General features: G+C 39.8%; 1 protein-coding gene across 1 annotated transcript in view; it reads left to right on the top strand.

The window, feature by feature from the left end:
- Positions 1-16,895, top strand: part of LOC140128669 (olfactory receptor-like protein DTMT) — a 53,426-nt gene extending 36,531 nt beyond the window's left edge. The window contains exon 2 of the mRNA XM_072150368.1: positions 15,954-16,895. Coding sequence (XP_072006469.1) covers positions 15,954-16,895 — 942 coding nt within the window. The remainder of the gene's footprint in view (positions 1-15,953) is intronic.
- Positions 16,896-17,113: the final 218 nt, after the last annotated feature.

Below are 17,113 nucleotides of genomic sequence, written 5' to 3'. Positions count from 1 at the left end.
CACAATCCGATCGCGTGCTCCAAAATCCCGGGGCAATACAGGGGAAATCAGCACAAATCGGAAATATTCGGGTAACACGTCGGGAAAACGCGAATCGGGCCATTAGTAAATGACCCCCAATGTTTCCCTATGTGTCTGAAAAGTAGAAAAAAATTGAATTTAGAAAAAACTATTTTTTTTCCAAATATCCGTTTTTTTCATTAGTAACGCAAAACATATCACCCAAATTCTTCAACTAACACCCAGTGCCATATGTAAGGAGATAAAAATCTTAAAATCCCCTGGATATAGTAAAGCGTTCCAAAGTTACAACCATTTATAGTGACACATCATATTTGAAAAAATAGGCTGTATGAGGAAGAAGAAAAATGGAAAAGTTGTTAAGGGGTTAATCTCATCAAGAATGCAATATTAGTTGGTAGTTGTCAACAATCTTTAGTTAAAGTTAAAAAAAGAGAAATTCTGGATGTGTACACATAGCCACCAATAATGATGGACACATCGGGGCACATTTACTAAGGGTCCCGGGGCCACACTTTTGTCGGATATTCTGACGATTTCAGTTTTGCGCCGCATTTAAAAGAGGATTGTGTCCAAGTGATTGGATTTTGGTGCATCAGAACCGGCTTTCATGTGACAGAAATCAAGGGGGTGGGTGATCCGACTGATTCGGACTAAGCGTGGGATTTAACTTTGAAATTGTGTCACAAGCCAAGCACTTACATGCACCAGGGAAAAGAAGGTGAACTCCGGGGACCTGATGGGGGAAGCGACACATGCAGGATATTGGGCGCAAGATCTTCATGAATCGCAGCAGAGGTCATCCTCGTCGGACATTCCGCATCGGGGATCGTGCAGGGACTGGGTAAGTAAATGTGCCCCATCTTGTAGATCTACAAGTTAAACCCTTGCCCTCGGTGGACTTTTTACAGTTTTCATTCCTGCATTTTGCTCCTTACCAATTCTACTTCCTAGTGACTGTATTTTATTTTCCATGTCTTGTACTGGGAAGCAGGAAAAATATTCCAAATATGGTGAAATCGACGAGAAAACACACTGGGGCACATTTACTTACCCGGTCCAGTCGCGATCCAGCGGCGGGTTCTCCCACGCTGATTCGGGTTCTGCCAGGATTCACTAAGGTCCGTGCGCCAATATTCACCAGGTGCCGCTGCTGCGCTGAGGTCCACCGGAGTTTACCTGCTTTTTTCTGGTGTATGTGAGTGCTTGATCTTGCGACACAAATGGCTTTTTAAATTCCGCGTTTTTTCCGAATCCTTCGGGTTGTCCGGTGGCCACGCTCCCCATTTCTGTCGCGTGAAAGTCGGTGTGAAAAATCGATCGCGTGCGCCACAATCCCGTGAAATACAGCGCAAAGCGGAAATATTCGGGAAAAAACCCGACGGATTCGAGGCTGCGGACCCTTAGTAGATGTGCCCCATTAGCTCCATATTTTTGTCGCTCTGTTTTTCTGGGTTTATCTGAGGGCTCTAAATGACATTATTGTTGATCATTATTGTTTTGGTCAATAAGATTATGATCAAAAATGACCAAAAATAAAGTGACATTTAAATTCAGGTTTTTTTTTGCGGACATCCTTAAAATTGAATAGGAAACCACCAATACTCAAATCTTAAACCAAAGATATAGGAATCCGTCTAAGTGTTTCGGGAATGTATCCTAGAGGTGGATTTGATTTTCTCATGTTACATCTGTGATTTACTTTACTTTAACGCATGAGCATTCTGGCTCCAGAACAGAACTTTCAAGCCTACACATTAGGCCAAACTCGGCCGAACCTGAACGGTTCTGCTTAACCCTAGACTTGACAAATGAGCCATAGATGCAGCCAAATTATGGACATAGTTTGTGCCTTTTCCTATGCCAATACGGCGTTTACTAATGCCCCTGACTGAATCATCATCATGTAATTTTTAGACTGAATCTTGAAAAATATTTAATACATTTCCATCATCTACTTCTTGATTCAGGACTTTCTCATTTCTACAATAATTTCATAATAATTGCAATACAACAATTACATTTTTATATATTTCTATAAATGATGAACCTTTGGCTTTGGGATTTTTATAATAATTTGATATAATTTAAGATAGGACACTGGAGATCCCTTAAGCAATATCTAAAAAAAAATTGAGCGTCCATTGACTGATTATTTACTTGGCCATTAACATGTGACATCCCACGTCATCATCAATCACAGAGAAAAAATTAAAATTACTATACTATTTAATAATTTAAAATTGAAAAAAAAAACTTTTATAGAATTCTCCGCATTCTTTATTCACTCATCTTTTTAATTTTGGAAATTGAGTAGAAAGTAGAGCAACATATACATTACAATTATCAAACAGCTAAAATGTTGGATTTTCCTATCCTGGAGGATTCCTTATTAACCTGGATAGAAGTATTCAATCTTTTGTGTGAGATGGGCAAAAGTGTAGATATTAAACTCCCTCTTAGTAGTTCACTGACTCAAGAAAACAAACTTTTATTGCTAAAATAAGGGCAGTGCCTCCACTGAACACGTTTCACTCCATAAGAAATTAGGACTTTAAGGCCTATTGCCCACGAGTGAGACTGATGTGAGAAACTGATATCAAACTTGCTTCATGTGTTCAGAATGTCCGAACCCAGCATTTCAGTTCAGTTCCAGTCTCTGAGCATTTGGGTTGGACATTCCAACAAGCACGTTTGATGTTAGTTAGACGCAACAGACCCACTTGTGGCAATAGGCCTACGTGGAATTGATAGACATGAAGGTGAAATTTAGCCCGTAGATATTCCTATGTAGAAATATTCACCAGGTTTCTCCTAGTGGAAATTTCAGATGTAGTCACCGCTGGTTCTCTGGTGGAGACTATAGTAAATGTAGTGGACCGGGGCCCGTACATCATTACTCCCAATTGTCCACCCTGTTTCTCACCATCCTCTAAATTCTGCCTGCACAATTGGACATTTAAAACCAATTTTTATTAAAGTATTTTTAAAACAAATTCTGCGGGGTACATGAGCTTCCTGGACAATAACTAAGCTCAGATGTGTCAAATACCGGGAAGACAACATTCAACTGGTTGGTGTCACAGTCTGTCCCTTTAATTTATTCACTAACACAAGATTCTCATACGAATACTCTTGTCTGGAAGTGTAAATACCCAATAGCTACTACAAAAGGGCTAACTGTTCTCAGTCCAAGTGTAAATTTGAACCGAGGAATAGGAGCCCTAAATGTAACCACTTTGTCAGATTTGACCTGACGCGTTTCCCCGTTGGAGATTATTCCAGCGGTTCATCAAAGGTAATATATTGACAATCGCAAGGTGTCAACACATGGCTGGATGTTTGTGTCCATTGGTTTGGTTAGGCTCGCTCTAACCTGATACTTGTACGTTTTTGTATGTGTTATTTTTCCTTCATAAATTTTCTGCTAGATGTCAGAATACCCCGTTACGGGGACGGGTACAGGAGGATTCCTGCACCCAGTGGAATCATCTGTAGGGATGGATCCCTCGAGATGTAAACCTTGACTATTATCATCCAAAATATAGGCAGTACTGATACTGTGTGTTACCTTTGAAAACCGCGACAGTTGCCCTTTGTGTAACCATATCGCTATGCTAGCAACTGTATTGAGGGGCCTAGAAAATGCAGGGGTGGCACAGCGATCATGCCCCCTCGTTGTGATAGGTTCCCAGGTGTGATGACGCATCGGGAATCTCTCAGCTCAGAGGGGAGTTCCCAGTGATGTGTACCATCTGTTAGGACCACCCCCGTCCACCCCCGGGGAGGGGCTTAATCTTTAAATGGTCTCAGACGCCGGGAGCACACGCGGCCAAACAAATGCCGATGTGTGCTTTCTTGTGAGCGTGTGTGCCTGATTGGTTAGCCAGCTAGCGGAAATGAGGACTCTAGAGCTAAGTGAGATAGCTGTCTGCTTGTGACTATCAGAGAGACTTTTACTAGAAGTCAGCTAGCTGGCTATGATGGAATAAAGGCAACATTAGCCTAGTGAGCAACACAACGCTCTGCTTTACCACTGAATAGCAAAAGTGTTGGCACTACAAGTGGACGGCGTGCTGGCCATCATAGCACGCTGAACCCATATGTGTTGACACCTTGCTATTGTCAATATATTACCTTTGATGAACCACTGGAATAATCCCCAGCGGGGAAACGCGCCAGGTCAAATCTGACAAAGCGGTTACATTTAGGGCTCCTATTCCTCGGTTCAAATTTACACTTGGACTGAGAACAGTTAGCCCTTGTGTAGTAGCTATTGGGTATTTACACTTCCAGACAAGAGTATTCGTATGAGAATCTTGTGTTAGTGAATAAATCAAAGGGACAGACTGTGACACCAACCAGTTGAATGTTGTCTTCCCGGTATTTGAACCATGATCTTCTTGTATCTTGGAGTGAATGAAGCCCAGCCTGTATCTGAGCTTAGTTATTGTCCAGTAAGCTCATGTACCCCGCAGAATTTGTTTTAAAAATACTTTAATAAAAATTGGTTTTAAATATCCAATTGTGCAGGCAGAATTTAGACTACAATTAATTGGGACATAAACATTGAAAAGTCACTTCATTTCATTTTGGTTCTCACCATCCTCGCTCCAAAGTGGCGTGCATGGCAGAAAATCAACAAAAATGTGTGGCTTTTTACATGCCTTGTCTACCAAAAAACTGTCGGACAAGGCAAGTTAAATTCTCTTCAAGATGTCCTGCAGATAACAAGCCTCATACAGCCAAGAAAAAGGGAAAATAAAATGGGTACGGATTTTGGAAGAAGGGGAGAAAAAAATGAAACGTAAAAATTGAAAAGAGCTGTGATGTTAAAAGTTTAAGAGATTACAATCTGATTAATTAGTGTCCAAACACTAGAACACCCACACATTACAAGATATCCCTCATTATGCAACAACAGGTGGAGTATGTGTCCTGCTGCTGAATTCATTCTCAAAGAGATGTGATTGGTTATTTCTGGTAGTCTCAAAGACATGGTATAGGGCACATGATATATCTGTTACTTCATGAATTATTATGATTTAGCCCCAAATTGGTGACATCCACAGCAGTCAAACCCCTACAATAGAATTGTTGTTGATTACATTTAAACATGTAAATAAAAAACCTTTACAAAGGTGAACAACTCATGTACAAGCCGTCCCCTACTTCAGAAAACCCGACTTACAGACGACCCTCTGTTATAAACAGACCTTTGGTAATTGGTAATTTACTGTACTTTAGCCCTAGGCTACAATAAACAGCTGGAACAGTAATTAAAATGATGTGTTTTAAAATACCCATATCTCCACCTTGATACCTAGAACCGCACCTATTGGTTCAGCTCTGTCATAAGGTCAAAGTGCAGTCTACTTTAATTTGAATAAAGCTGATAGTAGTATTGATGTGTACTTTATATACTTTATGTACTGTATATTCTTTTTGTCATGACAGGAAAAATGTACAAGCCTAGTTCTTCCTACAGCCTCTGTACCTACAGTAAATCACAGGTGACAACTGGGCGATGGTCCCTACTGTAGGTTCGGGCACAGAACAGCAAGACTGAAAAAAACACAAGAAAGGCAACTGGAAGAAGTCAGACAAATTGGGCTAAAACCAAGATGGCTGCAAAGTACCAAATCTGAGAAAGAAGAGTAGTCTAGTTACAGGCAAAATGTTTATAACAGCAAATTCAAAGCAGAGTAAGGAGAATCTAAAGAGCAAAAGACGTGTCTATCAAGTCCTGAGGGAAGTCACACGAGTTTAAATGGAGTGCATGACACCTTGTTGTGACCTTGATTTGGACTTTGATTATTCTCTGGTTTGAGATTTTGTTTTGATGTATGCTCCTGGTGTTGTCTCAGTTCACAACAATGTTTATCTCCCCTTCTTCATCATATTTAGTGTAGGTAACGCCGGCAAGGTGGAGGCTGTCAGTTGTCAAGTAGATAGCGAGAGATGGGTTAAATTAGTATTATGACTCACTCCCTCTTCTAACATCCTTGGCTACTGAGGGGCATCTCTGAGGAACTTGGCATGGAAAGGGTTAGATTTAGTGTATTTATACAAGGAATTATTAGGAATTATTAAGGAATAAGACTTGTGATCTTGTGTACCATCAGAAAATTTCCTGCAGATCTATTTTCCTTCATGGTCTCAGTGGAGGGAGGCACAGGAGAGACAAATCTCCACAGCTCACCTCTAGTCATCCGCTGTATATATAGAGGTGCTCTTGTTCTATGAAATGTTTCTGCATCTGGAGACCCCTCATCATCTCACACACACGTGGAGTCATCAGAAGGAGAAATTCGATGAATACAAATTCATTGTTTCCCATTATTAGAAGAACATGGAAATATCTGATGTAAGTCCAGGCACAGACATCTTCATAGGCGTCACTGTGAGTTTTGGTCTGGCTTATAGGAAGTTCCTCTCTGGGTTTCTTGAATCTGCTGTCTTATTGCTCACATCATTAAGGGAGACACTTTGGGGCACATTTACTTACCTGTCCGGAGGTGTTCACAGAAAGTGCATTATCGGACGATCATGCACTGTGCCACAATGTACTAAGATCGTGTGCCCCAATATCCTGCATGTGTCGCTTCCCCGCTCAGGTCCACAGAGTTCACCTTCCTCTTCCTGGTGCATGTTGCGACACAATTTGAAAGTTAAATCTTATGCCCCCCCCCCCAATTTCTGTCGCATCAAAGCAGAGCAGCCACGCCACAATCCAATCGCTTGCAACACAATTCCCTGTTAAATATCTGTCACAGTTGCGCAAAAACTTTGAAAAGTCCGACAAAAGTGCGTCTGCGAACCCTTTGTAAATAAGCTCCTTTGTGACACAAGAAATTTAAACTAATTCTTAATAAAATAAAAGTCCTGTTCATTGTATTGTGATTATTTCTCCTATTAGATGAGGAGATGGGCGCCTCCCGATGTCACGTAGTTGGATCTTGTAGTCTTTCCCTTTAGTTTTCTACTTTGGGTAAATGCATCATATGTCATTTTCACAAAGGAAATAATTGTTACATTTTTTTTTGGTCATATGTGCTAGAGACCTAACCAACTCATATACAGCATTAGCACCAATCTGCAATTTAACAGACTCATATACAACATCAGCACCAATCTCTGACCTCAAGTTTGTTATAAATGTTCCTATAGCTATAGCTTGAAAATGAATTCATGTAAAAATGATCTAATGCAATAAATGAATAAATATAAAATTCAGAATAATAGAATATTTCAGATCTATTAAGGAAATCATTTTTTCTGTTTTTGGTTTCATATTTTAAGCTTTTTTTTTACCCTGAACACATATATAATGTAATATTTAGTTAAATATATATATCTATACAAACATTGTAGTGCCCTCCTCATGGCCCCATCCAGAAGGGAAGCAAAGTTTTCTACAAAGAGCCCAAATGTATTGAAATTTCAAAATTAAAAAACTGTAACCTGTAACAGTAAACTGTAAAATTTGTAACCTTCTAGCCCTAGTAAAGCCAAAAATGTTACCCCCGGAGATTTATTATGAGTCACATACTTCTTTATGGCTGGAGTGCTGTGGGTACATTGGGTGTGTATTTTGGGGGAGTTGTACCACTTAATAATTGATAATTGGAGGTAGAACTATTTGGCCTAATTAAAGTATAAATTTCCTCTCTGGAGTGTTGTAAAGCAATTATAGCCAATTATTTTTAGAGATTTTCCACTGACCCACAGTTTTCTTAAAATGAATAATGTTAAAGAAAATCTCCCATCAAAATCCATCCTGATAAACCAGGGACATCACTCATAGATCCGGGCACCGGGGCTGTGGTATCTTCTTATATTTGTTATCCATGGCCTTCTTCATTCCAAAATGAACTGTTAAAACTACGAAAAACAAGCCAAAACTTCTCTCGGGGCATTACCCTCCTTTCTGAAGCTCGGGTGAAATACCGAGGGGGCCGGAGAAAAATGTGCTTTTTCACAGTGTAGCAGCCTGTGCAGCTAAATGATTAGATTATAAAAAAATAAAGAAAGTAAATTAGCATATATTTAACAAGAGAGATATGGACTGTCGTAGACTTCAATGTGGTTCATGGTAAAGTGTACATTTTTCTGTAGACAAATACAACCCCCAACCCCGACAGAATGCGGATGTCTGTCTTATCTGTGCTGTAGTCCAATGTGCCAGGTTTATAAAATTACATGCATCTTTTAAAACACCTGAAACATAATTGGGCTGAAATTACAGATTTCAAAAAAATCTGTCTTTTTTTTAAGGTATTAATAACTAAAAAATCTGTAATTGGGGAGTATTTTAAGGTTAATTATGGTAGAGAACATCCTGCGTTTCCTGAATACTTCTAGTTTTATCATTTCCTCCGATGTATGTGAAGTCTTTCACTCTTCAGTAACGTCCGAGCCATAATTATTGAGCTCCTCATTATTCACCGACTTCTTTCTTATTTGAGTTGCAGACAAATCAGACTGTGGTCAAAGAGTTTTTCCTATCAGGATTTCAAGGAAGTCAACTTCTAAGAAATGTTCTATTCCTCCTTTTTCTTCTTGTATTTGGTGGGACAATATGTGGGAACCTCCTGATCATCACTCTGGTGGCCACCAGCCGGAGCCTCCACACTCCCATGTACTTCTTCATCTCACAACTGTCCATCAGTGACATCTTATTAACCACAAATATTGTCCCCAAGTTACTCCCCATCTTACTGAATAATGGGGGGACCATTACTTATGTCGGATGTATGATGCAGTTTTATTTCTTCTGTGCCTTAGATATATTTGAGTGTTTCCTCCTCACGGTGATGTCCTATGACAGATATGTGGCCATCTGTAACCCTCTCCGTTATACGTCTATAATGACAAGTACATATAGTATGAAAATGACTGCGATGTGTTGGTTATTCAGTATTTTCTTTGCATTTATTGACAATATTACAACATCGACAATGAGATTTTGCGGCCTAAATACTATTAACCATTTCTTCTGTGATCTTATGCCCTTACAGGAAATAGCTTGTTCTGACACCTTCTTCATCCAGATAATTACGTACATACAAAGTCTTCCTGTGGTCATTATTCCAACTATAATAATTATAAAATGTTATGTTTATATCACTATCACCATCTTAAGGATCCCCTCCAATATCAGTAGACACAAAGCCTTCTCCACCTGTAGCTCCCACCTCATCGTGGTCTCCATATTCTACTGGTCCATATTCAGTGTTTATGTTGTCCCAACAAAAGGACAATCATCAACCATCAGTAAAATCCTGTCCCTCCTGTTTACTGTGTTTACTCCACTGATTAACCCCATTATATACAGTCTGAGGAATAAGGACGTTAAAAAAGCCTTTCACGAGACGCTTCTTAAGTACAAACATAATAAACTTAGTTAGACCTGAAGGTAATATACTTAGAAGCAACAAACCCATTATCGCCATTCTATGTTGGGAATAAACAAGTTTTTACAAGTTTTTGCAAGTTACAAATTCTGTTGCTGTAGTTCTACGAGGGTTTGTATTTTATGGTATAAACTGTAGCTTTCAATAATGATTAAAAAAAAAGAACAAACACAAATGGGGTTTTCCTGCACAAAAAAAAAAGTTTGCAACTGGCTTTTGAAATCTTACCATTTTCCTTTAAAATTCCACCATCTTACGTGAGTCTATAGTCCCTAGTTTCTGGACTGGAGACTTCTCTAAAAGGCTCCCCCATTCTGCTAATCTGTGAAGCCTCGTAATATTTTAGAATATGTCTCTGTTTTGAACCAGGGAACTATAAAAAAGAAGGCAACAGTATTTTGTGCTATAACTTAAACTATTATTGCAGGAAGGATCTCATTTGCATAAAAGCCTCAATAGATTAGCAATGTTCTTTACAAGCAAAAAATTTTGGTAGGAGAAAACCAAGAAAAAACACTTTCTTTCAACTAGGGACAGATAAGGTGGCAATGTCCCTCTTGCCACTGCAATATCTATAATCTGACTGGTGCTTAGCATAAAAACAATAGGAGTTGCAGATTCCAAGTCTTGAGTAAACATCCTGTTTTGAATATTAGTGATCTTGAATATCTTATTTCTAGGTCATTAATATAAAAAAATCTGGAAAACAAAGAGAGGGTTTGTTTTTTTTAGTAATCAATAGTGATGAGCAGACCAGAATTGCAATGTCTGGGTCAGTGTCAAACTTTGCGAGTTTGGATCCCGGAACCCGAAGATGAACTTCAGCATCACAGTCTGGCTTCGGGTTCAGCATTTGGTAAAACTCAGACTCGCTGGTTGATTTAGTTTTGAGCAGCCAAATTAACCAGCTTTCAGCCATTATCAGTATGGGCATGCTGGGATTGACCATGGGAGACATTAGACCCTGCTGTTTAAAAGGGAGGTTCACATGTCCGCATGCTATTTCAGAGAGGAGACAGAGAGGGAAAGGCTGAGGTAGAGATAGGGACAGAAAAAAAAAGAGTTAGGTGCAATAATTAATAATTGCCCTTTTGAGTGCAGGAAAGAGGGCTGTGAAGGACTGATGTAAATAATTGCCCTTTTCAGGGCAGTCTGTAGAACATGTTTTAATAAGATAACTTAATACATCTGAATATTCCTACAATGCATTGTCAGTCTTAACTGCATTTATATACTCATAAGATCCTAAGTGCAGTGTGAAGAACTGCTGGTGTTTTAAAAGGAGGAAAGCAGAATTCCAGTGACAGGACATTGCCGTGGTGCTGCAGGTGGTGATACAACTTTCTTTGGTGCAAGCAGGTGCCAGGGTGTGCAGCATATACTTGTAGACCAAAATAGGTCACACAAAGTTTAAGCATTGGTCTATTACATGGTAGACAGTGCCCAAACCTCCATTTGTTACACTTCAGCTCTGTTGAAAGAGCAGAGCCCTCTACCTCATTCCTCTTAAAAACAGTAAACCTATCTTAGCCACAAGTCATGGGGCAGTTATTAATGCTCTATGATACCTCTCCTAGTTGGGAATCCATGGCCATCCACCCGACTGTGTCTCAGTTGCAGGCATAAAGTTGCACTTCCCAAGAACTTGTGTTGAAAGTTGAGGGTGTCTATAGAAAATATATTTAAATTGATCATGAAACCCAACTGCTGTGGCTTTTCTGCAATGTGCTGACTGAAAAAGCGGACAGTGGTATGACGCCGGAGATAGAAGCTGCAAAGGGTGATGATGATGTCCTAGACCCAAGGCACTGATAGTTTGGGCAAAGTATAATAAGGAAGCTCCATGTAGTGGGTAGAAGATAAAAAATGATGAAAAGATGCTGTGGACATCCCATAACCTTGATGTTTCCTGCTACTGCCCACCTCAACGCGCAACACAGCAAACAAAGGTCAGCCAAGAGCATGTTCACAGTGTGCCATTTTTTTTACATAACACTTGTCATTTGCACGTGGTGCTGCAAGGCCATAAAGCACGGTTACAGCGTCAACAATCTGAGCATGTTGTGAACAGGCATCCTTAACTCCTTAATTACGCAGCCAGTTTGTAGCTTAAGGCTCAGCCCCATTTTTTGGATTCTGACTTGTGTCGCTTAATATGGTTATAACTTCTGCAGGTGGTGCTACAACTTCCTTTGGTCATTTCATTTTAGACAGTGCCCAAACTTCCATTTGTTACACTTAAGCTCTCTTAAAAACAGTAAACCTATCTTAGCCACAAGTCATGGGGCAGTTATTAATGCTCTATGATACCTCTCCTAGTTGGGAATACATGGCAATCCAACCGACTGTGTTGGGTTACTACGGGTCCCACGGCCGCATTGGGTTTTTCAACTTTTTCGGGGATTGCGCCTTCTGGGACAGGTATTTAGCAGGCGATTGTGTCACATGAGTTCGGATTTAGTTGAAATTGTGCCAGCTTTCATGCAACACAAATCGGGGGTAGGCCGTCGGATGTTCAGAAGCATTCAGATAAACCGCAGGATTTAACTTAAAAATTGTGTCGCGAGCCATACACTTACATACACTGAGAAGAAGATGGTGAATTCCTGCAGACCTGATCAGGGAAGCGACAAATTCAGGAAATCGTGCGCATGATCTTAATGAATCGCAGCACAGTGGATTGTTGTCCGACAATGCACTTTCAGGAACTCCTCCGCACCGGGCTAGTAAAAGTTCCCCATAGAGTTGCAATTCCCAAGAACTTGTGTTGGAAGTTGAGGGTGTCTACAGCAAACCATCACAATATATTTCAATTGATCATGAAATCCACTTCTTTGGCTTTCTGCAATGTGCCGACTGAAAAAGAGGACAGTGGTATGGCGCTAGAGATAGAAGATGCAAAGGGTGATGATGATGTCCTAGACCCAGGGTGTTGATAGTTCGGTCAATTGGACAGCTTTAAGGATCTTCTCAAAGTGACTTATGTAATTCCCAGCCTCTTTACTTTTTTCAGCAGGTTGTAAACAAAAGAAGGTTTTCAATACCATTAATCTTAAGGTGAACCTCATAACTGACATGTAGACAAGTAATCAATCATGGGCAGGGACATTACATCTCCTTACCTGCCCACTGGGTTAATGTAGTGGCTTCCACCTCTTGATGTATGGGGGCAGCCGACTGTGCAGAATTTATTCTACACCAGGCAGGGCCTATGTACCTGTGCTGCTCATCCTAACCCGCTGCCTGTCCCCGACTACGAGATTGCCTGCCGTTCCCGTACCTCAACCTTGCCTGCCACCTCGGACAAGTCACGCCTATGGAATAACCTGATGGTACCCTGTCGCAGCAAGACCATCCTGTATTGCTTTGGGCTCTGGTAAAAGCCAGGTGCCACTTAGACTCCCGTCACAGGTGTTGGCTTGTGTCATCGTCCGCGGTGGTTCAGAGGATCCTCTACCTCTGAGCCTGACAACATCCTTTGCTACAGAGGTGCATCTCTGAGGAAATTGGCATGGAAAGGGTTATATTTTGTGTATTTATACAAATATGGACTTTATTTTTTTAAGGAATAAGACTTGGGATCTTGTGTACCATCAGAAAATTTCCTGCAGATCTATTTTCCCTCATGGTCTCAGTGGAGGGAGGCACAGGAGAGACAAATCTCCACAGCTCACCTCTAGTCATCCGCTGTATATATAGAGGTGCTCTTGTTCTATGAAATGTTTCCACATCTGGAGACCCCTCATCATCTCACACACTTGGAGTCATCAGAAGGAGAAATTCGATGAATACAGATTCATTGTTTACAAAAACATGGAAATATCTGATGTAAGTCCAAGCACAGACATCTTCATAGGCGTCACTGTGGTGGGTGGTCTGGCTTATAGGAAGTTCCTCTCTGGGTTTCTGGAATCTGCTGTCTCATTGCTCACATCATGAAGGGAGACACTTTGTGTAGCAAGAAATTTAAACTTATTCTTAATAAAATAAAAGTCCTGTTCATTGTATTTGAGCCGGTAATACTGAATATTGTGATTATTTCTATATTAGACGAGGAGATGGGTGCCACCAGATGTCACGTAGTTGGATCTTGTAGTCACCTTTCACTTTAGTTATCAACTTTTGGTAAATGCATTGTATATCATTTTTACAAAGGAAATAATTGTAATATTTTTTTTTTGGTAATATGTGCTAGAGACCTAACCGACTCATATACAGCATCAGCACCAATCTGTGATCTAACAGACTCATATACAGCATTAGCACCAATCTGTGACCTAACCGACTCATATACAGCATCAGCACCAATCTGTGATCGAACAGACTCATATACAGCATTAGCACCAATCTGCGATCTAACAGACTCATATACAGCATTAGCACCAATCTGCGATCTAACAGACTCATATACAGCATTAGCACCAATCTGCGATCTAACAGACTCACATACAGCATTAGCACCAATCTGTGACCTAACCGACTCATATACAGCATCAGCACCAATCTGTGATCGAACAGACTCATATACAGCATTAGCACCAATCTGCGATCTAACAGACTCATATACAGCATTAGCACCAATCTGCGATCTAACAGACTCATATACAGCATTAGCACTAACCTGTGACCTCAAGTTTGTTATAAATGTTCCTCATAATTCAAGTATCCTCTTTATGTCAGCATTAACTATAGTGCCCAGGCATCACATAATCATTCATTTATAGGGTTATCACCGGCGATTCAGGTACCCGAAATCTTATTTTTTTTATTCTTTTTAAATATATATATATATTTCATGGGTATTAAGGACATCATTTGTTTTGTTTTTGGTCTCATCTTTTAAGCTTTTTATTTTTACACTTAAAATATATATGATGTAATATTTAGTTATCATTTATATATACATTGAAGTGCCCTCCTTATGGCCTTATGGCCCCATCCAGAAGGGAGAAGAAGTTTTCTACAAAGAGCCCAAACGTATTGAAATTTCAAAATAATTTTTCATGACTGTTTTTTTTTATTATTTTGTAACCTTCTAGCCCTAGTAAAGCCAAAAAACGTTACCCCCAGTCACATACTTCTTTATTGCTGGAGTGCTGTGGGTACATTGGGTGTGTAGTTTGGGGGAGTTTACAACTTAATAATTGATGATTGGTGGTAGCACTATTTGCCATATTTAAAGGATAAGTATAAAGGATCTGTGTAGTGTTAAAGCGTTTATAGCCATTTATTTTTAGAGATTTTCAACTGACCCACAGTTTTCTTAAAATAAATGAATAGTGTTAAAGAAAATCTCCCATTAGAATCCATCCTGATAAAGCAGGGACATTACTCATAGATCCAGGCACCATAGACCCAGGCACCATAGATCCTGGCACCGGGACTGTGGTATCTTCTTATATTTTTTATCCATGGCCTCCTCCCTTCTAAAATCCAATTTTAAAACTACACTAACAAGACAGAAGTGCTCTGGGGGCAGTACCCTCTATGATGAAGCTTCACAAGTTGTTACACTGTGCGAGATTACAGCAGGCAGACGGAGGGGAGAAACAGCCTGTGCAGCTAAATGATAATTAAATTAGCATATATTTCACAAGAGAGTTATTGACTGTCGTAGACGTCAGTGTGGTTTATGGTAAGTTGTACATTTTGTCTGTAGATAAATACTCACAACCCTCCACCCCCGCTGAATGCGAATGTCTGTCTAATCTGCGCTGTAGTGCAATGTACCAGGTTTGTAAAAAGACATCTTTTAAAACACCTGGACCATATACCTTATATACTCAAGTATAAGCCGACCCGAGTATAAGCAAAGACCCCTAATTTCAACACAAAAAACTGAGAAGACCTACTGACTCGAGTATAAGCCGAGGGTGGGCAATGCATTGGTCACAGCCTCCCAATATATAGTCTTCCAACCCCCTGTACTATATAGTCTGCCAGACCCTGTAGCATATATCCTGCCCAGCCCCTGTAGCATATATCCTGCCCAGCCCCTGTAGCATATATCCTGCCCAGCCCCTGTAGTATACAGCCTGCCCAACCCCTGTAGTATACAGCCTGCCCAGCCAGAGGATCCGAAGAATCCAAAGAGGATCTGAAGGACACGAGGTGGCACCGGAGCATCGGAGACAGAAGAGGACCTACAGGTGACCTCAGAAAGGTGAGTTTTGACTTATTTTTTTTATTTGACTCGAGAATAAACCGAGTTAGGGTTTTTGAACACAAATTTTGTGCTGAAAAACTAGGCTTATACTTGAGTATATATGGTATCTAAGATCTTTAGAGATTTACATTGTAATTTCTTTTTATAGATTTTTTTAACTAAACCAAAATAATATGTCTTGACTTTCTTTTTTTAAAGTACTACAAATTTGAAAAATCAGAGAAGTATTTTAAGGTTAATTATGGTAGAGAACATCCTGCGTTACCGGAATACTTCACTCTTCAGTAACGTCCTTGCCATAATTATTGAGCTCCTCATTATTCACCGACTTCTTTACTTTCTTATTTCAGTTGCAGACAAATCAGACTGTGGTGAAAGAGTTTTTCCTATCAGGATTTCAAGGAAGTCAAGTTCTAAGAAATTTTCTATTCCTCCTTTTTCTTCTTGTATTTGGTGGGACAATATGTGGGAACCTTCTGATCATCGCCCTGGTGGCCACCAGCCGGAGCCTCCACACTCCCATGTACTTCTTCATCTCACAACTGTCCATCAGTGACATCTTATTAACCACAAATATTGTCCCCAAGTTACTCCCCATCTTACTGAATAATGGGGGGACCATTACTTATGTCGGGTGTATGACGCAGTTTTATTTCTTCTGTGTCTCGGAAGTATTTGAATGTTTCCTCCTCACGGTGATGTCCTATGACAGATATGTGGCCATCTGTAACCCCCTCCGTTATACTTCTATAATGACAAGTACATATTGTATGAAAATGACTGCGATGTGTTGGTTATTCAGTATTTTCTTTGCATTTATTGACAATATAACAACTTCGACAATGAGATTTTGCGGCCTAAATACTATTAACCATTTCTTCTGTGATCTTATGCCCTTACAGGAAATAGCTTGTTCTGACACCTTCTTCATCCAGATCATTATGTACATACAAAGTCTTCCTGTGGTCATTATTCCGACTATAATAATTATAAAATGTTATGTTTATATCACTATCACCATCTTAAGGATCCCCTCCAATATCAGTAGACAGAAGGCCTTCTCCACCTGTAGCTCCCACCTCATCGTGGTCTCCATATTCTACTGGACCATATTCAGTGTTTATGTTGTTCCAACAAAGGGACAATCATCAACCATCAGTAAAATCCTGTCCCTCCTGTTTACTGTGTTTACCCCACTGATTAACCCCATTATATACAGTCTGAGGAATAAGGACATTAAAAAAGCCTTTCACGAGACGCTTCTTAAGTACAAACATAATAAACTTAGGTAGACCGGAAGGAAATATACTTAGAAGCAACAAACCCATTATCGCCATTCTATGTTAAACAAGTTTTACAAATTTTTACAAGTTACAAATTCTGTTGCTGTAGCTCTACGAGGGTTTTTAGTTTAATGGTATAAACTGTAGTTTTCAATAATAGTAAAAAAAAATAGTTAAAAAAAAAAGAACAAACACAAATGGGGTTTTCCTGCACAAAAAGTTTGCAA

Source organism: Engystomops pustulosus, chromosome 4 (genome assembly GCF_040894005.1).
Source record: "Engystomops pustulosus chromosome 4, aEngPut4.maternal, whole genome shotgun sequence".
Classification (NCBI taxonomy): domain Eukaryota; kingdom Metazoa; phylum Chordata; class Amphibia; order Anura; family Leptodactylidae; genus Engystomops; species Engystomops pustulosus.
Note: the sequence above shows the minus strand (reverse complement) of the source record. Positions and strands in the feature narration are given on the sequence as shown.